The following is a 27,489-nucleotide window of genomic DNA, read 5'->3' as shown; positions in this document are numbered from 1 at the left end:
AGTGGGTCATGAGTGCCGTAAGGGCTGACATGGACTTCGGTTTCTCCTAGCCGATGTGTCTGGCCAGCCATTCGTCGCGGATGCTGTGCTTAAAGGCCGCTAGGGCTTCAGCGTCCAGACAGTCGACGATCTGGTTCTTTTTAGTTAAGAATCTAGTCCAGAATTTCCTGGCTGACTCTCCGGGCTGTTGGATTATGTGACTTAAGTCATCGGCATCCGGAGGTCGGACATATGTGCCTTGGAAGTTGTCGAGGAAGGCGTCCTTCAAGTCCTCCCAGCTGCCAATGGAGTTTTTGGGCAGACTATTCAACCAGTACCTAGCTGGTCCCTTGAGTTTGAGCGAGAGGTATTTGATGGCGTGAAGATCATCACTGCAGGCCATATGAATATGGAGAAGAAAGTCCTTAATCCATACCACGGTGTCTGTTGTGCCATCATATGATTCGATGTTCATGGGTTTAAACCCTTCTGGGAAATCGTGTCCCATTACTTCATCAGTGAAGCAAAGGGGGTGTGTGGCGCCTCTATATCGGACCAAGTCATGACGTAGCTCGGATGGAGTTCGTCTGCGATTTTCGGCCCGGATGTGGTTATGTTTTTCATGTTCAGCCGGATGGCCATCGTCGCGCATCGGGGCACGCCCCCGTGATTCATAGATTGATCTTGTCTGACCTGCTCTGTTTTCCAAGTCATTCCGCAGGTCATGTGTATATCCCCGAGCTATTGTATTTTTGTTTGTTCGGTGAGGTAATGTGGGCTGGTGTTCGGCTCGAGGTGCCGCTTTGTCCTGGCCACGTGGTGGTCGGTCAACCGCATTGTACCTTGGTAGGATGGGCTCCAGCGCCTCGTCATTGATTTGTGGTAACAGTTAGCGCTTCAGGTAGCTTTTGGTTGGGCGCTCGAGGACATATTCCTCGGCTGCCAGGACATCAATCCATCTTTCATTGAGGAGATCTTGATCAGCTTGAAGCTGTTGCCGCTTCTTTTTCAGGCTTCATGCAGTGGCAATTAGCTGACGCTTAAAGCGTTCCTATTCGGCGGGTTCCTCAGGCACGATGAAATCTTCGTCACCAAGGCTCACCTCGTCCTTGGAGAGCGGAAGGTGGTTGATATCCTCCGAGTCATTGTTCATGGCCTGTTCGCCAGGGCTGACTCGCCCATCCTCCCGTTCCTCCTGCTCGGAGGTTGGCTCAACATGGTCTTCATTGTCTTCGGCGTCGTCCGGAGTGTTATTTTCTCCTGTGACGACATTGCTATTTTTACTACGGCATGGCTTAGAGCGGCACCGCTGACGGCGCTTTGGGTGTATCTCAGGAGGTTTATCCTCGACTGGATTTTCATCATCGCCGTTGTTTTCTTTGGGTGTATCCACCATGTATATGTCGTACGAGGAGGTGGCTGTCCAACGCCCTGTAGGCGGTGGTTCCTGCTCTTCTCTGGCATCGTCGTCCATACCGTCGATGTCTTTAGAGTCGTAATCAAGCATGTCGGTTAAGTCGTCGACAGTGGCTATAAAGTGGGTGATGGGTGGGAAACCAAGTTCTTCGTCGTCCGCTTCCCATTCGAGCCGGACATGGTTCGGCCGAGAGTTCCCCGGCAAGGAGAGGGATTTTAATGAGTTTGACACGTATCCAAAAGGCGAGTGATGGAAGATGTCGGATTTCGGGTTCTGGCAGACCCTTGAGGTTCGAACACTGGGGTGCGCGCGGAGATTACGCCCTCTGTCTACCTGCTCCTCACCGAATCGCTAGGACCTAAACTACGAAAAGATCAACACAAGAGACACAGGGTTTATACTAGTTCGGGCCACCATTGTGGTGTAATACCCTACTCCAGTGTGTGGTGTGGTGGATTGCCTCTTGGGCTGATGATGAACAATACAAGGAAGAACAGCCTTGCAAGGGTCTGTTCTTGGCTGGTGCGATGAACTGCTAGGAGAAGCTCAGTCGCCCTATCTCTCTCTTTCTATCCTAGATGTATGCCAGATACCAGATGATGATCTCTTCTACCCTGGGGGTGGCTAGTCCTATTTTATAGGCAAAGGCCCTGGGCGTCTTCCCAAATATTAAGCGGGGAGGGCGCCAACAATTGGCCATTTTGAAGGGGAATAGCGGGTACACTTATCCTGACTAAAGTTGGTCCTCGCCTATCAAAGGCTCTGGTGGTGATGCCGGCTTGGGCTCCACGGTGACCTCCATCCTGCCGTTGGACTGGTCTTGGTCTTGTTGCACCGAAATGGATGCCTTTGCTTGATGCTCTCGCCTGCGCTTGCTCCCTTTGCACCAAAGAGGAAAGGAGGACACTGCGCGGGTTGGCGCCCTTAGTCGTCATGGCTTGCGTCATGGGCACCTCGCGAGGTACCCAGCCTTGAACTCTCCGCCTCCTTGTGAACCATCCTGATGAGGCCGTGCCTGAGGAAGCTCCCTGTCGTCCGCCCCGCGAGGCTCGGCCCCTCGCGAGGGTCTTGAGCTTGTGTTGATGAAGATGGGCTGTGCTGGGCCCCCCTTTGAGCCACGCCGCAGGCCGCAGGCAGGCAAGTCTGGGGACCCCCGTTCCCAGAACACCGACAGTAGCCCCTGGGCCCACAGCGTGCCCAGACTTGGCCGAGCAGAGAGGCGAAAGGGCAAGTGCGAAGCATCGCGGGCTCTAACAGCCCACGGTCTTGGGCGCCGCATGGCGGTCGATTGGATGTGCGCGCCTCTGCAACCGCGCGAGTTGATAAAGGAGCGGCATCTGCCCCTTGCCTTCTTTGCTTTCTCCAGTTGCTGCTCAGATCCCCTTTCTTGCGCCTCTCCTCCCCACCTCCAAAATCTTCAGATCTACTCCGTCCGCGCGCCCTAGCTAGACATGGCGCCTCGCCAAGCCCTGGTCGGAGCTTGGTACTCGTCTGCCTTGGACCCGCCGAACGTGTCGGAGGCGAGCCTTGCCCGGGTGCGCCAGATGGCGGCGACGCAGGGCATCGACGGGGCAAAGGTGTTCAAGGCCGGCTCTGCCCTCCCTGAAGGCCAAGGGAGCATCTTCTATCCGCTCTTCGTGAGCGCCATTGTCGCCGGTCTGGTGCCTCCCTTTTCTGAGTTCTTCTTCTCTGTCCTCCGCCACTATAACCTTCAAGCTCTGCACCTCCATCCCAACTCCGTCCTTCTTCTGGCAATCTTCGCCTATTATTGTGAGGCTCACGTAGGGGTGAAGCCCTCAGTGGCCTTGCTGCGCCACTACTTCTCCCTCCGGACCTCTCGTGGTTCCGTCTCTGCGTGTGCGAGCTTCGTCGCGTACGGCAGCTCCATCGCCATTTCGAATCCTGGGAAAAGGATTGAGGGCTTCAGGAGCAAGTGGGTCTTGGTGGATGCTGGGCGCATCCACCCTCGGCTGATCCTGCCCTCGGGGCACCCCGTGAGCTCCGACGACTGGTCCCGAGTGGAGCTTGTGGATCCTCGTGCGAAGCCGGTGTTGGAGAAGATGGACGCGGATCTGAGGCTGGCCAGCATGGCGGCGGCGAGGCTGACTGGTGCATTGCTGCTGAGGGTGTTCTTGGAGCACCAGCTGGCTCCGCTCCGCCAATACTCGCTTCCGATGTGGAGGCCTCACCCGAGCCCCGCAGTCTTGGCCGATGAGGATCTGGCTGCGGTTCTCCAGTCTTTGGTTGGGGGCGATGTGGCGAGGTTGGAGGGCGCTCCTACGCCCCTGTTCCTCCGCGAGGACTGGGAGCAAGTGGTGGGGCCCATGCCCGTCTTCAATGGGGATGGGCCCGTGCCCGCAGAGGCTCCCGAGGACCCAGTGGACGTGTCCTCCGGTGACTCCAGCGAAGAGAAGGAAGGAGGGGAGCGGGAAGAGGGGGCTGACTCCGAGGTAGAGTCAAGGGCTCCCCCCCCCTCCGGCAGGTCCCGCGCCCTCCGCCTCTCTCTGAGCTATGACAACGAGGATGATGATGAGCAGGGCGGTGGGAGCCTGCCCCCGATCCCGAAGAAGGACCGGACCGGGCTGATCCCCCGCGGGTCTGCCCCAGCCCCGAAGCGATCCACAGGCGCGTCTCCTGCTCCCGGGCTCCTTGAGGCTGACCCTTGCAGCTGGCTCTCGGGCTTCAAGTACGGCCGGAGGCTGCTCGAGCCCGCAAGCGATGACCTGTAAGTGCTTGATTCCTGTCTTGTTTACTGTTTTGTTGCTGAGGCTTGACGCTCGTATCTCCCGGCTAGGCTGGCGCCCTCTGCAAAGAAGCCGAAGGGGGCTCCTGAGGTTCCATCCGTGGCAGCGCCTCTGCCTGCGAAAGAAGATGAGCGTGATGCATGGGCCTCTCCTGCCCGGGCGCCCTCGCGAGGCCTGGCTGGGTCGGTTGGGGTGAGCTCAGCCCCCATGGCCCAAGCGACTCCCGAGGTGCCCCTGCCTGATGCCGCCACCACAGCCGTTGGTGCGCAGTAGGCTCCGCCTCAGGATACTATGGTCATGATGCCGTCTTCTCCTCCTACTCCTCCGACTGCTACTTCTCCGACCACTGTTCTGGATCGTGCTGTTGCCGAACTGGATCGTCTACGGCAGGATCTTCTGAGCGCCGACCCTCGTTTAGTGGCCGGGCGCTTGGAGCTAGCTTCTGGCTGGATTCACTCCGATGCTTCAATTTGGGCGGCGCTGGTCCAGGCTTTGACGGCCTGCGACAAGGAGAAGCGAGCCGTCCTTGGGGCGAAGGCTGCCCGCGACGCTGCCTTGGGGGAGGTGGCTAATGTCCAAGGTCGCTGCGAGGCACTGGAGAGCGAGCTGAAGGGCCTGCAGGACCGGCTCGCCGAGGAGACCCGTCTTTGTCAAGAGCAGGAGGAAGGCATGAAGGCCCGCAAGGCGGCCGTCAAGGACCGGGACGCCAAGCTCAAGAAGTGTCATGACCGCCTAGGCATGCTGGAGCAAGAGCTGGAGGCGAGGAAGGTTGAGCTGGACGGCAAGGCACGGGTTCTTGCTGAGGATCGCGTGGCCTTTGCGGAGATGGAGGAGAAGGCTCGCGCTTCACTGAAGATGCTTTATGAGAGCGGCCTAGAGAGCCCGCTGGCCGGCGAGGAGGACGGCCCCGCCAAGATGCTTCCCTTCCTGGTTCGTGCTCTTGAAGATGTCACCCTTGGCCTTGGCCCTACGGCTGAGGCCGAGGCACACGTCTTGTCTTCTGCGGTGCTGACGCGGGTCTTCACCCACATCTATCTTCGCGACCCCAACGTCGACCTCGACAGCCTGCTGGAGCCAGCGAGTGGCGAGCACGCCGATGCCGCTGCTGAGGCCATGAAGGGTCATGCGGAGGCTCTGCTGGGGAAGTTCCGGGCCTTTAGCACCAGGCCGAAGCGGAGCGCTGCCAGCCCGGCAGCTCCACAAGGCGAACCCGCTCTGCGCAGCTCCACGGCCGGCAAGTGACTCCGTTGTGGCTCCCGTCCTGCTTTTAGTTTCTGCACATGTATCATGCCTCGGGGAGGCGTTAAAACTTGCATTTGGTGTTGCGATAACAGTATGGACTGTAATATTTGCTTTTGAATTCCTTGAAATTTGCGCTATTTCCTTCCTACTTGCTTATGTCCTACGCTGGCAGAGCCCGGCCCCGCGCATACCTCAGCCGCCGTTAGCCCCGACCAGAAACCAGGACAGGACCAAGGAGTGAGGGGCTACGTGACAAGTTAGGCTCCTGAGTCGCGATGCTCAGGAGTCCCCCTTGGCGCTCGAACAACAAGTAGGGTGGTGAGATGTGGGGGTGACTCCTTAGGGAGGTGAGATGCGGGTGGATCTACCGTTCTACGTCTGCAGAGCCCGGCCCCGCGCATACCTCAACCGCCGTTAGCCTTTCGGAAGTAAGGAGTGAGGGGCTACGTGACCAGTTAGGCTCCTGAGTCGCGATGCTCAGGAGTCCCCCTTGATGCTCAAACGGCCTTCATACCTTGGCTCCGCTCAGGGAGGGACGTGTGACGAACCAGGCCCGGGGGGCCTGGCTGGGTGGTGTGCGTCTGGGCGTGACCCAGGCGTAGCCCCCATGCCCAGCCCCCTCGTGCGGCACTCCCGAGGGGAGGCGTTGCGATGAGGCTAGACACTAAGCTCTGGGCTCCCTGAGGTTGATGCAGCCCGGGGGCCACCCTCAGTTGTTTATCACCAGCGTGGAGCATAGCGCTTCCGTATGTGTACGGGCATAGCCGCTCCTCGGCAGTGTCATCAGCCAGCACGGAGCATGGTGCTTCCACTGGTGTGTGGGAGGGGGCTCCCCTCCGGGAGGAGCCCCCGGGGCGTATACAGCCCCGCCCTGACACGTGGCCGGCACAGTAGGGCTTGACAAGGTGTATCTGGGCACCCGTGAGCCAGCGCGGGACTCACGGGGCCCTACCTCAAGGCGGGTTGCGCTTGGCTCTGGGCCTTATCTTGGAGTGTGTTCCTGCAAATTTGGCTAGATGCCGGTGCTCTACGTCCTCGGGTCCCGGCTCTCGAGCTGGTCTCAGCCGTTGCTGGTATGCCAGGTCGCGATGCCATGGACAAGACCAGAGGGTGAGGGCCGGAGGCCCGGTAGGAGCCCTGAGTCGCGATGCTCAGGCACCCCCCCTCTTTAACGCGCAAGCTGGGTTAGATGTCGAAACTCTACGTCCTCGGGTCCCGGCTCTCGGGCTGGTCTTAGCCGTCGCTGGTATGCCAGGTCGCGATGCCGTGGACAAGACCAGAGGGTGAGGGCCGGAGAGCCGGTAGGAGCCCTGAGTCGCGATGCTCAGGCACCCCCCCCCCTTTAACGCGCAAGCTTTCGGCATCCAAGAAGAAAAGGTACCGTGAACAGGCACCAAATAACAAGCATGATGGGTCGAAAGCATGGCCCTAAGATAAATGCAAAAAAGGTACATGCCACTTGGTCTGACCCGAGCGGCTTGGGGATAATGCAGCCCGAGGGGCGCCCCCAACAGAGTAAGCTAAGAACATGAAATAAAAGGGATACACACTGCAGGGACGGACCCACGCGGCCTGGGAATAATGCGGCCCTGAGGGCGCTCCCAGCTGGAGATGAAACTTGAAAGATGTCACCTGATGATGTTGAAGACGGAGGGGTGTTGATGTAGCAGACTCGGTGGGCTGCGGGAGCCGATCCTCACGAGCCCCCAGGCCCTGGGGCCTCGGGAGGCTCCGGAGGCGCTGGTGGCTCCTCGCAGACCATCTCCATCTCCACCAGGGCTGCGGCGCGCCTGACCTCTCGAGCCGCCAGGATGGCCCTCATGAGGCGCTGGTACGCGGCAGCCGCGTTCGGCAAGCCATAAGGCATGCGAACGTAGCTGTGGGGCAGACCCTCGCAGCGTCCCACTTGCGAAGGCCAGAGGCGCTCCTGAGACGCGGCTCAGTTGAGCCCTGGTATGTCGATGCAGACGCGCAGCCCACCATCCTTGCCTGGATGGGGGGCCACAGCGGGTAGGCGGCGGTCGCCTCTCATGACTCTTGACACCTGTAGCTCCTGAATGGCCTTGCTGACGAACTCCTGAGGGTTTGGCCCTCCTTGCCTTGCTCCTTCTTGAGGGAAACGTGCCTCGAACACGCCTCCATGTGGTGCCCAAGCGCCACCCTCGTGACCTTGGCGAGGTCAGCGGCCCTCCAGGGGAGAGCCCCCGAGCCCTGCCTAAGGGGGGTGCTGGGCGCGCCTCCCTATGCGATAGAAGGAGGTTCTCCCTGAGCAGGCGCGGGCCCTGAGGGGCCTGCCTCCTGAGGGGCCGGGCCGGATGATGTCTTCTTCTTCTTGGACGCGGCCTCGGGAAGCCTCCTGCTTCCGCGGTCCGGGTCTTCCAGTGACGTGGCCTGAAAGGCTCGCTCCAAGGAGCACACTGCGTCTCTCTCTTCGCAGGGCACCGTGATGACTCCGCCACTTCCTGGCATCTTGAGGACGTTGTAGCCGTGGTGGGTCACGGCCATAAACTTGGCCAGCGCTGGGTACCCGAGGATGGCGTTGTACGGCAGGCGAATGTGGGCGAGGTCGAAGTCAATGAGCTCGGTGCGGTAGTTGTCGCGTGCCCCGAAGGTGACAGGGAGGCAAACCTGCCCGATCGGTACCGTGGTGCCGTCGGTGACTCCGGAGAAAGGCTTGGTTGGCTGAAGCTGATTGTAGGGCACTTGGAGATTGTTGAACGTTTCCACAGACAGGACGTTGAGTCCTGCCCCGCCATCGATGAGGGTCTTGGTGACTAACACATTGCTGATGATTGGGGAACAAAGCATCGGGAGGACTCCGGCTGTAGCCGCGCACTTGAGCTGATCCGCAGAGCTGAAGGTGATGGCGCATGCCGACCACCTGAGAGGGCGTGTGGCCTCGAGCTTGGGAAGGGCTGCATTTACTTCACGGGCGAACTGCTTGAAGATGCGCTGAGAGGCTGGGGCTTGAGCTCCGCCCAGGATGCAGGCGATCGCGCGTGGCTCCTAGAAGCCCCCAGCCCCCTCGTCCTGATGATGGTCCTCGTTTCTTCTTGGCTGCAGCGGCAGCGGAGGGAGGCCTGCGTTTCCTTGCGGGCAATCCTCGCGGGGCTGATCCCTCCAGCCTCCCTCGCGAGGCGGGTCCTGCCAGCGATCCTCGCGAGGTTGGTCGCGCCACCCCTGGCGTGGGCCGTGGTCTTCCCAGCGTCCTGCGTTCCTTCCTCCTCCCCGGTCGTAACCCCGTTCATTGCAGTCGGGACGTCGGCCAACCCTTCCTTCACGCACGGCCCGGAGCTCTTGGCATTCATTGGTGTTATGGGTGTGGAGGTCGTGGTACACGCAGTACCGACTGCCCTTGGAGGGTTCAGACTGATCTCTGCCCCGCTTGGTGTCTGGCTCTGCCGCAAGCACGGTAGCCCCCTTGCGCTTCACGTCCTTGGCTTTGGGCTTCTTCTCTTCTGGGTCTGCGGCAGGCAGCTCGAGGAGGGAGAGGCGCCCCTCCTCGGCCCTAGCGCACTTGGTCGCCAAGTTGAACAGCTCCAAGGAGGTGCACAGATCTTCATGCATCGCCAGCTCCTCCTTCATCTTGACGTCGCGCACGCCGTCGGAGATAGCTGAGATGATGGCCTCCTTGGTCACCTTGGGGATCTTGAGGCGCGCGTTGTTGAAGCGCTGGATGTACTTCTGCAGGGTTTTCCCTGGCTGCTGCTTGATACGGCGCATGTCGCTCACGGCGGGTGGCCGGTTGCGAGTACCCTGGAAGTTGGCGATGAAGCGGCTGCGCATCTCGTCCCAGGAGGAGATCGTGCCTGGTGCCAGATTCAGGAACCAGGTGCGAGCCCCATCCTTGAGCGCCATGGGAAACCAGTTCGCCATGACCTTCTCGTCTCCGTTGGCGGCCTCGATGCCCAGCTCGTAGAGCTGGATGATCGATTGTAATATAGCAGGGTTTTTACGCCCCAAACTACGAGTGTCGTGTTCTCCTCGGGGACTAGGCGACGGCAACTATATTAGGCTAAAGCATGGTAATACAATTCAGATGAAGGGAACAGAAAATAAACCTAAACTATCAAGATTGTCGCCAATGAAAATGCGGACAAGCAAAGGTAGATACAGATTTTACTAACTTTATTTTTGGTATTTTTGTAATACTTGAGAAATTAAGATACTAACACAAGCTAACATCAATGACAAGAGAAGTAAAAAGGACATGAACATAACACACACATATGTGTATATATCACAAGAACAATAAACTGGACACTAATCATCAGCAAGTACATAATATATATGACATATATAGCTAGATCTCATACATTCGAAATGAGGGACACAATGTAACAGTACAAACTGTCACTGGTCAACAAAATAAGTAAGAAACACACATGTCTTCGGACTGAACAAGTGTCATCATCACACAACAATCACTCACTCACTCACACACACACACACACACACACATATATTTATATAACACTCGTACTAGAGTAAACACATGGACTATAAACTGGAACAAATTAGATGAACACACACATACACAAATACGGATATGATACTACAGGATACTGTTCTAATACTCTCAGATGAACAAAATAAGTACTACTAACCAAGCACAAATCTGAAACTGACCAAATTTCAAGCACAACTCAAATCTGAACATTACAAGGCATTACACATCTCAGCTTATAGAAATTCAGAGAATATAGAGAGGATAAAAGAGAGATAGCAGCAGTTTATGGTTCAGATTAGGAGCAGCAGGGGCGTTTGAGAAAAGGAGCAGCAAGAAAGAGGAGCAGCGGAAGTTTTGGGGAGAAGTAATAGCAGCCAGCAGTTGGTTCAGATAAGGAGCAGCAACCTGTAGCGGAGGTGTGAGGAGAAGGGAGCAGCAGCAGTTATGGTTCAGGGAGGAAGACGAGGAGACAGCAGCAGGAGGTCAAGGGGAAAAAGAAGAAGCAGTGGGGGCGTGGAGAGAAGAGCAACATCATGAGTTAGGAGAAGTAGAGCAGCAAAACGGGGGCGCCCTCACGCGGATGACCAGACGCCTGTGTTCCCCTTTGTCTGGTTGGGCGCGCGAGGTACGGCGGTGGCTGGAGATGGTGGAGGGATGGCGCAGTGAAGGTGGAGATGGATCGATGATGGTGGATGCTGGTGATGGCGCTGTGGCGCGGCTGCGATGGATGGATGGTGTAGGGGGAGGAGAATGGTGGCGCACGGTGGTGCTGGTGGTGATGGTGATGTGGTGGGAGTGCGATGGCACGGGTGGAGGTGCTGCGGGGTTGTGGAGCAGGTGGAGGTGCTTGGTGGCGCGCCGCCACGCCGGCCTGGCCGCAGCGGCGGCCGGAGGTGGAAGAAGGAGGCGGGGGAAAGAGGGGATGGAGATGCCAGGCACCGATTTGCAATGAGGTGCGGCTAGGGATTTCATTCCCCTCTCTGATCTGCCACATTTGCACATTTGCCCTCCTCTTCTCTTCATTTCTTCCCAAGAAGATCCTCCTCTTCTTTTAGTTTGCTCCCCTACATTACTTCTTTCCTTCACGCTCAAGCCTTGACGTATTTCTTTCATGCCCTTCTCTCTTCTCGTTAGCAACATAGTAGAAGTCTTGACGATTATAGTGCCTTTGCGCACTTTTCTGCAAAATAAACAATTCACTAGTCAACATTCTCTTTTATGATTATCATTCGAATATTCAACAAGTCGTAGCAAGAATGGATGGATATAACTCAATAAATGGTGAATTTGTGTGCCCAAATAGTATATAAGAAATGTGCTTATCAAGTTCCCCCACACTTAAATCTTTACTTGTCCTCAAGTAAAGGCAGATGACAAGAGCGAGATAGTGAATAGTGAGCTGATTAGAGAATGTCCAAGTGAAGTAGATCTCTAAACAATGCATGCTCTTGGACTTAGCTAGTGAAAATTGATGGTTAAGAGTGCTACAAAGCAGTAGGATACTAGTAAGCATGACCATTTTAAACTTTTACAATGATAAAAGAGGATCAATAAGTTTAAATGATGACTGCGCCAAATGGTTCCTAAAGAGAGCATGATCCAAAAAATAAATAAAAAGAACTTGAACTTGTGATCAGATCACTTATTACCAGGAACATTGTGGTTGAACCACTTATTGAATTTGAAGGAAGCAATGATAATATTTTATTGGTCTTACCAAAGGAACATACCACCGATCCCGAAAACATGGTATACACCTGGCTCGACCAATTATTAGTTTTTTTTGTTTGTTTGTCTCCCCAAAGGAACATACCACCGATCCCGAGAACATGGTATACACCTGGTTCGACAATTACATTTTATAATATTATTAATTACTGCCCAAGCTAACCCGATTTCACATGCCATCGATCCCGGGAACATGACATGCTACTGTAGGTAGCCAGACTTATTTATTCATTATTACTTATCTTAAATGAACAATGCATAAGAACAAAAACAGGAATCATCACTTCTCCATGTCTGGTTCACATGCTACCGATCCAGAGAACATAGCATGCTAATCCATAGTGGTTAGGTGATTGCTCTCAATGGGAAGACACTTGGCACAAATTCAGCATCTAAACATGGTGATCTAGGTGTATCGAGGTAAAAGCAGAAAATGATTAAGTTTTCTAGTGTACTAGGGATTTGAGCACTCAAAACTAATAACTTTCACTAATTTCAGCAAAACAAGCAATATGTAGATCACTAGTTTACATGGCATTCAACAATCAGTTCGCATATTCACATCAAGCATCATATGTCAAAGGTAAAATTCAGTGGGACGACATTTAAGAAATGGCTCAAGCAACCCAAATATCAAATGATTTCAGCATGTATCAATGGATGATATATTAAGATTCGGGTCATGAAACAGCTCACCGGGCTTATATGATGTAGGTCTCGCACAATCACTCTCTGAACTGCAGCTCTTCTCTTTTTGCTTCTCTATCCTCATGCCTCCTCCAGCTTCTCTCTTCATGTGTGCTCCTTGCTTCTCCTCATCCCCATGCTCTGAGTCCACCAGGGTCCCAAGGAATGTCACCTCGAACCTGGTCAGCATGAAGTGAACGATGCAGAAGCAAAAACCTGAAAGAGCACTCAACCAAAGAGACAATGCAAGTGGTAGGGATAATACCCTCCAAGTCATCAATCGAATATCCAATTACATAAGCATAGCTATAAAGCACATGTTTAGGATGGTAGAAATCAGCAAGGTCAACACTAACATGAGGATGATATTTATCATTAAGCTCAATACTAGCATGGGAGTGATATGTTTCATTAAGCATAGGACTAGCACGAGGAAAGTAACTGTGATCATCATTAATGTGAGTAATGCCACTAACAGGGTATATATGATCATATACAAGAAAATACTTTTCCAAATCTACTTTAACAGATGGCATCATGCAATGCAAGGTAGAAGCAAAGGAATCATAAGGACGCATGTCATCGAGAGGATTGGGTAAACCTGACACATCACGCTCTGGTATGACAATAGGCAAATGAATCTCATGTTCTTCATCTTCATCTACAGCAGCTTCTTTTACTTCTTCAGGAGGGATAGACATTGGATCTTCAACTTGATCACTTGGGCATTTGAGCTCTGGATCATCTTGTGCCTTGGCTACGAGTACATCTTCAATCTGAGGTATCTCTTCCTCAAGGCACTTGCTATCTTTCTCAGCTGGATGTGACGGTATTGGAACCTCACATGTATCAAGGGGAATCCCAGAATTACTCAGCTCAAGCTGTGAAGAAATAGTACTGCCAGCGTTGATGTTCTTCTCAATCTTCTTTACTTCTTCCACTAGCTCATTCCCACTCTTGATCTTCTTCATTTCATCTAGTATAACCTTCCTAATAGGATCATCCTTGGCACTCCAAGTGAACTCAAGACTCAAAAGTGCAAGCTTGTCTATGTCATCGAACTCATCTTGAGTAGGCACTTGTGTTGAAGGTGTTGGTTGACCAAATGGAGGACCATTTAACTCCATTGGCAACATCTCCTGGTGCTTAGGTATATGAATAGGAGCTGAATAAGACTGTTGTGGAGCATAGTTGTGGCTCTCCTCTTCATACCTAAATCCCTGCATTGGATAACTAGAGGCAAACGATGAGATCTCAGGGTTGTTGTTCCTATATGACATATTATGGTTTCCAGGCCACCCATATGAGTAATTTTTTTGGCATGAGCCATGCTGTTGAGCAAAGTTCGTACCAAAACAATCCGGAGGATGAGAGTAACCACGCTGACATTCAGCGGGTGAATGGCCTTGAAATCCACAAATATGGCATGTAGGAGCAACATAAGGATGGCCTCTAGAATAAGCATCATAATAGCTAGGCATATCCTCAAAAACTACACCTCGCTGCCGAGCTAAATCATCTAACTGATAGGAAATCTTACTTATCAAGTCTTGAACACTTTCCGTGCTATTGCTCACATAAGCATGATGGTCTGAGTTGAATGCCATTTCCATGAAGACAATCCAACCTACAAAACAAACAAGAAAAGGAACAGAAAATAACTAGAACAGTGGTTAGGGGTTAGATATATATCACATATAGATGTCACAAAAGGAAAACAAGAAAAACCTAGTCTATAGTGTAACACAATCGCTCGACGCTAGTCCCCGGCAACGGCGCCAAAATGATCGATTGTAATATAGCGGGGTTTTTACGCCCCAAACTACGAGAGTCGTGTTCTCCTCAGGGACTAGGCGACGGCAACTATATTCGGCTAAAGCATGGTAATACAATTCAGATGAAGGGAACAGAAAATAAACCTAAACTATCAAGATTGTCGCCAATGAAAATGTGGACAAGCAAAGGTAGATACAGATTTTACTAACTTTCTTTTTGGTATTTTTGTAATACTTGAGAAATTAAGATACTAACACAAGCTAACATCAATGACAAGAGAAGTAAAAAGGACATGAACATAACACACACATATGTGTATATATCACAAGAACAATAAACTGGACACTAATCATCAGCAAGTACATAATATATATGACATATATAGCTAGATCTCATACATTCGAAATGAGGGACACAATGTAACAGTACAAACTGTCACTGGTCAACAAAATAAGTAAGAAACACACATGTCTTCGGACTGAACAAGTGTCATCATCACACAACAATCACTCACTCACACACACACACACACATATTTATATAACACTCGTACTAGAGTAAACACATGGACTATAAACTGGAACAAATTAGATGAACACACACATACACAAATACGAATATGATACTACAGGATACTATTCTAATACTCTCAGATGAACAAAATAAGTACTACTAATCAAGCACAAATCTGAAACTGACCAAGTTTCAAGCACAACCCAAATCTGAACATTACAAGGCATTGCACATCTCAGCTTATAGAAATTCAGAGAATATAGAGAGGATAAAAGAGAGATAGCAGCAGTTTATGGTTCAGATTAGGAGCAGCAGGGGCATTTGAGAAAAGGAGCAGCAAGAAAGAGGAGCAGCGACAATTTTGGGGAGAAGTAATAGCAGCCAGCAGTTGGTTCAGATAAGGAGAAGCAGCCTGTAGCAGAGGCGTGAGGAGAAGGGAGCAGCAGCAGTTATGGTTCAGGGAGGAAGACGAGGAGACAGCAGTAGGAGGTTAAGGGGAAAAAGAAGAAGCAGTGGGGGCGTGGAGAGAAGAGCAACATCATGAGTTAGGAGAAGTAGAGCAGCAAAACGGGGGCGCCCTCACGCGGATGACCAGACGCCTGTGCTCCCCTTTGTCTGGTTGGGCGCGCGAGGTACGGCGGTGGCTGGAGATGGTGGAGGGATGGCGTGGTGAAGGTGGAGATGGATCGATGATGGTGGATGCTGGTGATGGCGCGGTGGCGCGGCTGCGATGGATGGATGGTGTAGGGGGAGGAGAGTGGTGGCGCGCGGTGGTGCTGGTGGTGATGGTGATGTGGTGGGAGCGCGATGGCACGGGTGGAGGTGCTGCGGGGTTGTGGAGCAGGTGGAGGTGCTGGGTGGCGCGCCGCCACGCCGGCCTGGCCGCGGCGGCGGCCGGAGGTGGAAGAAGGAGGCGGGGGAAAGAGGGGATGGAGATGCCAGGCACCGATTTGCAATGAGGTGCGGCTAGGGATTTCATTCCCCTCTCTGATCTGCCACATTTGCACATTGGCCCTCCTCTTCTCTTCATTTCTTCCCAAGAAGATCCTCCTCTTCTTTTAGTTTGCTCCCCTACATTACTTCTTTCCTTCACGCTCAAGCCTTGATGTAGTTCTTTCATGCCCTTCTCTCTTCTCGTTAGCAACATAGTAGAAGTCTTGACGATTATAGTGCCTTTGCGCACTTTTCTGCAAAATAAACAATTCACTAGTCAACATTCTCTTTTATGATTATCATTCGAATATTCAACAAGTCGTAGCAAGAATGGATGGATATAACTCAATAAATGGTGAATTTGTGTGCCCAAATAGTATATAAGAAATGTCCTTATCACTGGAGGAACTCTGCAGGGTCAGCCGTGCCGTCGTAGCGGGGAGGCAGGTCCGGCTTGAACTTGCCGGGCCACGCGACGCTGCGTAGCTCGAGGGTGAAGGCGCGGCAGCCCGCTGTGGCCACAGGAGGCCTTGGGCGACTAAGAGCTTGGTCCTGCGGGTCCCCATGCGCTGCAGCTGGGAGCAGCGCGGGGTCTTGACGTGCCAGAGCAGGGAGCGCTCGAGCAGCTTCTCGAGGGCGTGGGACTTCTTGGCAGCTCTGCTCCTGCCGCGCTGGCGCCTGACGGGGCGGGTTCCACTCAGGGGCCGCGCGCCTCGGAGCCAGGGCGCCTTCTCGAGGGGGAGGCGGCTGAGGCGCCCCGGGAGCTTCATTGCCCGCGCAGGGCGGGGCGCGGTGCAGCGAGAAGGACGGCGCGGGGGAGCCCCAGCGGCGCGGACGAGCTCGGCGACTCGGTCGAGCCACTGCTCGTAGACGTCGTCGATTGGGCGGTAGCGCAGGAGCTCGTTTGCCGCGATGAGTGCAGCTCCAGCCTCCATGGCCGCGTGGGGTGCGCAAGACGAAGAACCAGCAGGGGTAAGCGAGGGTTTAGCAGTGCGGCCGTCTCGCCTCATGGATGGGTGCTGGGACGATGCTTGCTGCTCGTTCCCCGCCAGGCCGGTGGCGGCGTTGACGGCGTGTGACGGGGAACGACGGGGGCCGTCTGGGCAACGGGGGAAGCGAGGGCGGCTCGGCGCTCGGCGCGGGCCCGACGAGCGTCTGACATGGACGCGATGGTCGGAGAAGAACAGGGCGACGGGAGGCGAATTCCGGCGCACCCCTACCTGGCGTGCCAAATGTCGGATTTCGGGTTCCGGCAGACCCTTGAGGTTCGAACACTGGGGTGCGCGCAGAGATTACGCCCTCTGTCTACCTGCTCCTCACCGAATCGCTAGGACCTAAACTACGAAAAGATCAACACAAGAGACACATGGTTTATACTGGTTCGAGCCACCATTGTGGTGTAATACCCTACTCCAGTGTGTGGTGTGGTGGATTGCCTCTTGGGCTGATGATGAACAATACAAGGAAGAACAGCCTCGCGAAGGTCTGTTCTTGGCTGGTGCGATGAACTGCTAGGAGGAGCTCAGTCGCCCTATCTCTCTCTTTCTATCCTAGATGTATGCCAGATACCAGATGATGATCTCTTCTACCCTGGGGGTGGCTAGTCCTATTTTATAGGCAAAGGCCCTGGGCCTCTTCCCAAATATTGAGCGGGAAGGCGCCAACAATTGGCCATTTTGAAGGGGAACAACGGGTACACTTATCCTGACTAAAGTTGGTCCTCGCCTATCAAAGGCTCTGGTGGTGACGCCGGCTTGGGCTCCACGGTGACCTCCATCCTGCCGTTGGACTGGTCTTGGTCTTGTTGCACCGAAATGGATGCCTTTGCTTGATGCTCTCGCCTGCGCTTGCTCCCTTTGCACCAAAGAGGAAAGGAGGACACTGCGCGGGCTGGCGCCCGACTGGCGCCCTTGGTCGTCATGGCTTGCGTCATGGGCACCTCGCGAGGTACCCTGCCTTAAACTCTCCGCCTCCTCGTGAACCATCCTAATGAGGTCGTGCCTGAGGAAGCTCCCTGTCGTCCGCCCCGCGAGGCTTGGCCCCTCGCGAGGGTCTTGAGCTTGTGTTGATGAAGATGGGTTGTGTTGGGCCCCTCTTTGAGCCACGCCGCAAGCCGTAGGCAGGCAAGTCTGGGGACCCCCGTTCCCAGAACGCTAACAGAAGATGTCCGCGGAGCTGAACTCCAAGACCGGCGTCCAATCAGGTTTGATGGACACGGAAGCACGCGGTCCGGAAGCCATGGCCGGAGACGAGTCCGAGGTTCCGGTGACACAGGCCCAGCTCGATGTTGGGTCTGTGTGCAGTTCGAGCGTCGCTGAGTCTGCGACTTCCGTGGCGGGGTTATGCTTCCCGTCTTCGGATGACGCAGCCCGCTCCGGCTCTAGGGCCAGGGCGGTCACATGCGCTATCTCCTGCACGCGGCTAGATGACAAATCTAGGTCATGTTCATCGTGGTGGCCGGGGACAGCCATCATGGGCTCGAACCCGTCGAAGATCAAGTCTCCACAAATATCGGCCACAAAATTCAGGCTTCCAAATCTGACCTAATGGCCAGGGGCGTAGCTATCGATCTGCTCTAAATGGCCAAGCGAGTTGGCCCGTAGTGCGAAGCCGCCGAATACGAAGATCTGACCAGGGAGGAAGATCTCCCCCTGGACTGCGTTGTTGTAGATGATTGATGGAGCCATCAAGCCTTCTGGTGACGACGCAGCGGAACTCTCAATGAAAGCACCAATGTCGGTGTCAATACCGGCGGATCTCGGGTAGGGGGTCCCAAACTGTGCGTCTAAGGCTAATGGTAACAGAAGGCGGGGGACACAATGTTCACCCAGGTTCGGGCCCTCTCTATGGAGGTAATACCCTACTTCCTGCTTGATTGATCTTGATGAATATGAGTATTACAAGAGTTGATCTACCACGAGATCGTAATGGCTAAACCCTAGAAGTCTAGCCTATGAGATTATGATTGTTTTCCTACGGACTAATCCCTCCGGTTTATATAGACACCGGAGGGGGCTAGGGTTACACAAAGTCGGTTACAGAGAAAGGAATCTACATATCCGAATCACCAAGCTTGCCATCCACGCAAAGGAGAGTCCCATCCGGACACGGGAAGAAGACTTCTAAACCGGAGGGGGCTAAGGTTACACAAAGTCGGTTACAGAGAAAAGAATCTATATATCCGAATCACCAAGCTTGCCATCCACGCAAAGAAGAGTCTCATCCGGACACGGGAAGAAGTCTTCTATCTTGTATCTTCATAGCCCAACAGTCTGGCTCAAGTATATAGTTCGGCTGTCCGAGAACCCCTTAGTCCAGGACTCCCTCAGCGGCGCCCCCCATCATAAGAGTTGGTAGGTGGAGGTTGGGGGTGGGGAGAACCTTTTTTCAGTTCTTAAAACGTTCTATGATATTTATTAAGAAGAAAAGGAGCAATAGAAAAAGAAAATATACACGCAATGCTAGCTCCCACACCGGGTCAACCCACTTACCTTCAACGCGTTGGCAGCGGTCCGCGATTGTTTGAGTTCCACCGCATATAACTCACCAACTCAAATAGGAGCACATTATGCTGCCCATACTAATGGGAACTCCTATGCGCCGCATTCTGCGGCAGAATGTCGAGCTATCTCATAGGAGTTTCCCTCAACTGGGCCGGCCCACGAAGGCAACTAGCGGTGAAAAAATGAACGATTAAACAACACTGCTTTCACTCGGATTCAAACCCACGACCGCAAGCCAGTAAACAGGGGTAGCTTGCCACTGCGCCCGTTTTAGTTTACTGGTCAAATGGCAATGCGAACACTTAAGACCTAGTCACACTGGTAGATCGGATTATTTTTCCTTTTTCCAATCTTTTGTTGTAAATTCTGATTATATTTTTTACAAGTAGAACGTTTTTGACAGAACCCACGAGTTTTAAAAAAATGTTAGCAATTTTTCGTATTTGCAAGCAAATTTGCAAAACAGGAATTTTTTTGAAGTTGTGGACGAATATTGAAAAACAGGAACATTTTTTTAATTATGATCAATTCTCAATAAACACAAAAAAGTTTTTCGAAAATGTGAACAAGTTTCTGAATAGTGATTTTTTTTAAAAACATGAATATTTTTTATAGGAGAATAAATTTTGAATTGTGAACATTTTTTTTGTAAATATGAATATTTTCAAAAACATGATCTTTTTTTGTAAACATGAACATTTTTAGAATTTTCAAACAAAATTTTGAAATGGGAACAATTTTTAAAATAACAAACAAATTTTGAGTTTCTAGAAAAAAATTCGAAATGGAGAACAAATTTTGAAAATCCCAAACAAATGTGAAATTAGAACATTTTTAATACATGAACAAAAATTTGAAAAAATAATAACATTTTTTTTTAATTTTTGAACAATTTTTGAAAAGAGGAACATTTTTTGAAATATATGTCATAATTTAAAATTTTCTCAAAAAATGAAAAAAAATCCAACAATTTTTGAAAAATAAACAGGAACATTCTTTGAAAATTCGAAACCAAAACTTGAAACTGGAACATTTTTTGAATTTGTGGTTTTCGTTTTAAAAACAGGAAATATTTTTGAATTCGAACAAAATATGTAAAACAGGAACAGTTTTTGAAATTCAGAAACAAAATTTTAAAATAAACTTGAAAAGAAAAACAAAGAGAAAGAAACAAAAAAAAAGAAACAACGAAAAAGAAGAGATATAGAAAAAAGGAAAACGAAAAAGAAAAGGCTGGTTCAGGAACCTTCTAGAAGGTTCCCAAAACCGGAAAAAAAACCCGGCTGGAAACGTCATAGAAGGTTCCCAAAATCGGTGTCTGCTGAAACGGTAAAATCGGAAGGCCCACTCGGTCGCTCGCTCGCACATCCTTTGTGCGAAGCGTCGACAGCTTGCCGCAGCGAGCGGCAAGTAGGATTTCCGCGTACCAATCTAATAGGAATCCCGTACGGGCGACGACTGGCGGACCGGGCCATTAGCGTTGTTTGCTCGCTATGCTCTGTCGGCTTGGTCTTGTCTGGTTATAATTGGTTTATTTATTTTATCTTTTCAACTTTTTTTCTTTGTTTTTATTTGTTTTCTACCAGTTTCTTCAAATTTTTTCTTTACTTTTCTTTGTTTTTTCCACCTTTTGTTCTTCACTGTACTTTGATTTTCTTTGTCTCTTTCTTAGCATTCTTCCGGTTTTGTTTCTTTGTCTCTTATTATCGGTTTTTATTTTTTCCAATACATATATGTTTTTTTCTCAGCCAATGTACATTTTGACGGCACACATGAAACATTTTTCTCATACATGTTGGACATTTTTCAAATAACTGATGTACATCTTTTTAAAATGCATGATTTGAACAATTTTTGAATACATGGTAGCATTTTTCAAATGCAGGTTGTACATCTTTGTACTGTCAATAAACATTTTTTAAACTACGTGAATATTGGTTTACATTATTTTTATGGACAAATTTTTGAAACATGCGAATAATGTTTAAAGTATCATGTACGTTTTTTAGTGGAATCAAACATTTTCTTAACAAATGTGGACATTTTTTACATTTTACATAGAATTTTAAAAATGCATAATTATTTTTTCCAAATTCGGGGAAACTTCCATAAAATTTCACATTTTCCTGTTGGTAAGAAACATTTTTCTGGATTCCGCGAACACTGCTTTTACGTTGTATACACATTAAAAACAATCCATAAATATTTTCTGAAATGCCGGAACATTTTGTGTTTGTCACAAACATTTTTTTTGAGTTAACAACACATTCTAAAACTACGCCAGCAAATTATTTGTACTATGTGAAAAATTCAAATTCTTCTATTAATTTCTTAAATTACCTTATTTTTTGAAATATATGAATTTAATTTAGAATATGCTCCTTCTGAATACAAGTAAAAACGATAAACATAAACATCAGCTTGGTGTCCCACGTCCTTCTGGCCGGCCAACCAATGGGCCGAGTAGGCGAGGCAGCTGTCTGCCTCATAATAACCGGAATATCCTATTTGACGCTCTTTGCGTCAAACTGCCGGCGCTTCGCACAGGCGAGCGGACCGAGCAGCGACGCAAAGAGCCGGCCCAGTTTTTGCGCCAACAACCGCCACTAGTATTTTACTGGTTTTTCTGTTTTCTATTTTTTTGTTTCTGTTTATTTTTCTTTTATTTTCTTTTTTTCGTTTTCTGTTTCTTGTTTCCTTTTCATGGTTATTTTATATTTTTTAAACTAAGTTTATGTTCGAAAATTGTTTATAAATTTTTAAAATTGTTCTTGCTTTTTCAAAAATGTTCGAAATTATAAAAAAAGTTTGTTAGAAACATTATAATTTCGAAAAATGTTCGTGATTTTGGAAAAGTGTTCTTGTTTTCATAAAATGTTGCACATGCTTTTGTTCAAACTTTTCAAAAAATGTTTGGGTGCTAAAAAATGTTCATGGTTTTGAAAAAATGTTTCATGATTTCAAAAAATGTTTTTGTTTAAATTTTAGACAAATGTTCTTCCTTAAAAATTTGTTCACATTTTAGAAAAATGTTCATATTTCAAAAAATGTTTTTGCGTTTCATAAAGTCATTCTTTTTTTCCTTTTAAAATAAATGATTGGCTTTTAGTAAAACTCCAAATTTTTCAGAATTTGTTAGCCGTGTCTATAATATGTTCAAGACTCCGAAATATGTTCCCTTTTTCAAATTTTGTTCTCACATTAAAAAAATGTTTGTGTTTTCAAAAATTCTTCTGGAATTCGCAAAATGTTCGCATTTTAGAAAAATGTTCAAGAGTTCAAAAAATGTCCCTGTTTTCAAATTTTGTTCAAATTTTTTAAAAATGTTCACATTTTTCAATTATTCTTCACAGTTTTTAAATATTGTTTATGTTTTCATTATTTCAAAATTCTATTCACGCTTTCAAACATTGTTCAAATTTTTATAACTTTATTCATTATTTCCAAGAGAATGATCGAAAACTCTGAAAAAGTTTGGATCTCTATCTTTACATTCTTTACTACTTTGCGCTTATTGAATGTTAGAAGCACTGGCCTGGCCGAGTGGCTAGCGAGAATGGTTCGTGAGCTGGAGGTAGGCAGTTCGATTCCCACCTCCGTATGATTTGTTGCTATATTTTTAAAGCGTCGGGATGGCTAAATGGGCCGGCCCAGTCGGGGCTCCGTGTGTGCGTCGCGGCAGCAATTTGCCGCAGAGCGCGGCACATAGGAGGTCCCCAAATAACGGCCAAATCCTATTCGGCGCCTTAAGCGCCGAATACAGGCCATTTGGTACAGGGCGCACATCCCGCGTGTACACATAGTCTTATAGCGGGCCGGCCTATCCTGCTTTCCTTTTCTTAGGAAAACCCCAAAAAATGAGCGTCGACCGCGACTCGAACCCCGCTCGTTCGTTTCACGTAGCTACCACACAAACCAGTTGAACCAGATGACCACATGTGCTATAACTGTTCTTTTTCTTCTCTTTATAACATGCGGCGTGAACTTTTTCAAAAGCGACCAAATTTTCACAAAATCGGTGAATTTTTTTTAAAATTCGATGAACTTTTCTCAAAATTGATGAACTTTTTTCAACTTTGATGAACCTTTTCTAAAATTGATGAACTATTTTTAAATTTGATGAACTTTTTTTCAAACTCGATGAACTTTTTTCAAACTCGGTGAACTTTTTCAAAATCGATGAACTTTTTTTTAAAATCGATGAACTCTTTTCAGATCGATGATCTTTTCTTTCAAAATGAATGAACTATTTTCATTTTTGTGATTTTTCTTCAAAATTGATATTCTTTTTATAGGGATTTCACAAAGAAAAACTTTTTTGAGGGAGTTCGATCGAGAGAGAATGTACCTTTTTTTTAGAAAAGAGCGAACGTACCTGTGCGCGATGGACAGCGGTCTTTTCTTTTCCGAGCGAGTTGCGAAGGATGCTGCGCTTTTTTAATGGGCCGGCCCAATTGCTCGTGCGTGTAGGCGCCAGCAACGGGATCGGGCGCTTAGAGCGCTGGCGAGGAGGTCTCCAAATAACGGCAATCCCTATTCGGCGCCTTTAGCGCCGGTTATAGGCGTTTTTGCAAAGTGGCGCATACCCCCACTCCACGCTGGGCCGGCCCATCTGCCTTTTTTCCTTTTGTTTTTGCTGTTTCCCAGCGGGAACAAAAAATGCGGCCGTGCGTCCATATATGATCTGAGCAACGTGCGTCCATATATGATCTGGCCCACTAAAACGATCGAAGGGAACGTAGCCGTGCGGGCAAACCCTATTCGACGCGGCGTCCTCCTGCGTAGAACCAGCACGCACTAGCCATCCCGCCACCATTCGTTAGGTGACTACTTGCATCTTTTCCTTCTATTCTTCTTTCTACTTTTATTTTTTTACCTTTTTTTCTTCCTTGTTCGATGATTTTTTTCTTAAATATCGATAAGCTTCTTAATAAATTCGATAATCCTTTTTCAAAATTGCTGAACTTTTTTCAAATTCGATGACATTTTCAAGTTTGATGAACTTTTCTTCAATTTTGATGAACTTTTTCTAAACTCGATGAACTTTTTTCAAAACTCGATGAACTTTTTAAAAAGTTGGTGAACTTTTTTCAAACTCGATGAACTTTTCTTGAAATTTGATGAACTTTTTTCAAACTCTGTGAACTTTTCTAAACTCGATGAACTTTTTGAAAAATTGGTGAACTTTTTTCAAACTCAATAAACTTTTCTAGAAATTTGATAAATTTTTTCCAAACTCTATGAACTTTTTAAAAAAAATTATGAAGTTTTCTTCAAATTTGATGAACTTTTTTCAATCCCGGTGAACTGTTTTTCAAAATCGATGAACCTTTTTTTAAGTTTGTGAACTTTTCTGAAAAAATGATGATATTTTCGAAATCGACGAAACCTTTCAAATTCATGATTTTTTTAAATAATTTTAAAAATTAAGTGTTATAATAGAGGGTATTATGCAATAAATAGCTCAAACACACTTACTCTTATAGGGTTGGTGCTTCATGTTGGTCAAAAGTGTCCAGTTTCTCTAGTGGTTAGCAGGTCTGAGACTCTGCTTGAGTAGCACGAGTTCAATTCCTGGTCACGGCGTCTATTTTTGCAGCGGAAAATCCTATATGCCGCTCGTTGCGTCAAACTGCCGGCGCTTCGCTCCTGGCCCGTTTAACCGTCCAGAGCTCCCGGTTTTGGGAACCTTCTAGAGGTTCCCAGCTGGGTTTTGCCAGTTCTGGGAACCTTCTAGAAGGTTCCTGAACCGGTTTTTTATTTTCCTTTCTTTTTCTGTTTCTTTTACTTTTCTTTTTTTTCTTTTTTGTCTTTCAAGTTTGTTCGCGCTTTTTCAAAAATGTTCGTGAACAAGTTTGTTCAAAAAATGTTCTTTTCATTCATAAGTTTGTTCTCAAGATTCAAAAAATGTTTGTACTTTTAGAAAATATCTATGTTCAAATTTTGATCTTAATTTAAAAATTTTGTTCTCTAAATTCAAAAAATGTTCGGGATTTTAAAGTTTTGTTCAAAAAATGTTCTTTTCATTCATAAATATGTGCTCAAGATTCAAAAAATGTTCATGCTTTAAGAAATTGTCCAAATTTGTTCTCAAGATTCAAAAATTGTTCGTGCTTCCAAATTTGTTCTCCATTTCAAAATTTGTTCTCAAGATTCGAAAAAATGTTTGCACTTTAAAAAATTGTTCGTGCTTCCAAATTTGTTATCCGTTTCAAATTTGTTCTCAAGATTCAAAAAATGTTTGTCAATTAGAAAAATGTTCAGGGAATTTTATAAAATTTCTTGTTTGAAAATTTGTTCGTAATTTTGAAAAAAATTCGAGTTTTCAAAATATGTTCTCTGTTTCTTTTTGGTTTTTATTTTCCTTTACTTTTTTGTTGTTATTTTTCATGTTTCGTTTGTTTGAAACTTTCAAATATTTGTTCTCAATATTAACAAATGTTCTCGTGTTCAAAATTTGAAAAAATGTTTCGTGTTCAAAATTTGAAAAAATGTTTCGTGTTTTAGAAAATGTTCTGGAATTTTAAAATGTACTTGTTTACAATTTCAGAAAATGTCCAGTAATTTTAAAAAAATGTTATAGGTTTCAAATATATTCATGATTTCAAATAAATATTTCATGGATTTCAAATTAATATTTCATGTTCGTATTAAAAACTCCTACAGACAGCATGTCCGTACCCGTACATTGTTCTTAATATGCTGCGCTGCGTATATGTCACCAATGATTGATTTGTCTGTTGACTATTGTTGCGCCCCCAATAGCGTGAGATCCAGGGTTCGATTCCTAGTAAGCGCGCGCGTTTTTCCCATTTTGTGTTTTTTCAATATTGCGATACACTGCACCAACTGGGCCGGCCCAGGTCAGACTCCTTCTGTGCGTTTGCTCGACTCCTTGCCGCAACGAGCGGCGTATAGGAGCTCCCATAATAACCGGCTTATAGCCACGCCCGACGTTCGTGGCGTGTTATATAATGGGATAATGGGGTGACGTGAACCATGGGCCGGGCCAGGTAGGTTTTACCGAGTTCTTCCACTCCAGTTTTCTAGTAATTTTTTCAGTGTTGTCTCCAAAATAGTGTTATTATTAATTTTTTGTTCTTTCGGCGTTTTCCATATTTTCACCCAAAATACACGAATATTAACTTTTCAACAAGGTGAACTTTCTTTAAATTAATACACAACCAAAAAGTGAACATTTAAAATAACTTGAGTACTTTTCCAAACTGGGTGTATTTCTTTTGAAAAAAGACGAACACTTCTATAATTATATAATTCTTTTTGATATTCAATAATGTTTGAAAATTGTTCATATATCTATAAAAATATAAAAAGATTCATAGAGGCGGATCCAAGTAATCTCGGCAATTAAACCATGTCAATCGAACGACCTAGACTGTTCCAATGATGAGTTCCCAAAATGTTTAACATGTAAATAATATCACACTAAATATCACCGTATGTGTTAACCACATAATTAATGCATAATTTACGTCCTACCTAATATCAATGAGTAATTGATTTCTTTCCTAATATTAAATTGTCTTGCAGATATGTATTTACTAGTTTTACAAAATATTCATATGTTTTTTAAGTTTTCATAAATTTGGAAATATGTTCATCTATTTTACAGAATATTCAAGAAAACATAAAATCTTTCATGTATTTTCAAGAAATTAACTTGTCAAAGAATATTAAAAAAAGGAAGAACATGTAAAATGAAATAATAGTAAATGGAAAATAAGTGTATTTATTTAGAAAATAAAAGGGAAATAAAACCTGGAAAGGAGACATAAAATGAAAATAAAAAGTAGAAAAAGGAAGAAAAAAATCTAGAGTGAAATTTGTCTCAAACCGGTAGGTAGAAAATAGAAAATGATACACTAGAACAAACCGCTGGAATCGGTGCCCGTTTCTGTGCTGCTGAAGTTAGGACGCCCATAGTTTCTCGCCATGTGTGGCATCTCGAACATCGACCAACGAGCATTATATAGGTATTGTCGGCTTTTCCTATTCCATGTCTATTTTTTTTAGGGGGGTGTCAATACTTTATTGATCAATACAAATATTCAGAGGAATAGAAACTGGGTTATGAGGATTGGTAAGCCACATATGGCGACCTTGATCAAGCATAGGAGAGTATTTGGTAAGGCTACGAGCTTCAAGATTTTATGCTCGACCTTCAAAGAGAACAGAACTACTAGTAAACTTACTAGACCTAACAACAAATTCTCTTATGATGGTGATGTAGGAGCCTTCAGTACCTTCCTTAATATCATTAACTATTGGCTTTGCAGTCATAAGCAATAATGACTCTAGATAGAGAAAGATCTTCAACCAACCCTAGTGCTTGGCGACAGGCTAGGGCCTCCAAGGTTGCCAGATCTATAACACCCGGGAAGGCAATCAAAGAGGAGCCCAGGTATCTACTATCCCAACCTTCGTGTATTGCCGTTGTAGCATCAACATCTCTATGGCGGGAACCGACCATCTACTTTTGTTTTAGCATGACCAACA

At 47.7% G+C, this 27,489-nt stretch overlaps 1 protein-coding gene across 1 annotated transcript; it reads right to left on the bottom strand.

The window, feature by feature from the left end:
* Positions 1 to 9,654: 9,654 nt before the first annotated feature.
* LOC119291373 lies at positions 9,655 to 15,851 on the bottom strand. Its single transcript, XM_037570127.1, has 2 exons — positions 13,599 to 15,851; positions 9,655 to 13,467 (listed from the first exon to the last, which is right to left on the bottom strand). Exons 1-2 carry the CDS (start codon positions 13,713 to 13,715, stop codon positions 12,376 to 12,378), a joined length of 1,209 nt encoding a protein of 402 aa, XP_037426024.1. The 5' UTR covers positions 13,716 to 15,851; the 3' UTR covers positions 9,655 to 12,375.
* Between the last annotated feature and the right edge of the window lie 11,638 nt (positions 15,852 to 27,489).

Source organism: Triticum dicoccoides, chromosome 4B (assembly GCF_002162155.2).
Source record: "Triticum dicoccoides isolate Atlit2015 ecotype Zavitan chromosome 4B, WEW_v2.0, whole genome shotgun sequence".
Classification (NCBI taxonomy): domain Eukaryota; kingdom Viridiplantae; phylum Streptophyta; class Magnoliopsida; order Poales; family Poaceae; genus Triticum; species Triticum dicoccoides.
This window is presented reverse-complemented; position numbering and strand designations above follow the sequence as displayed.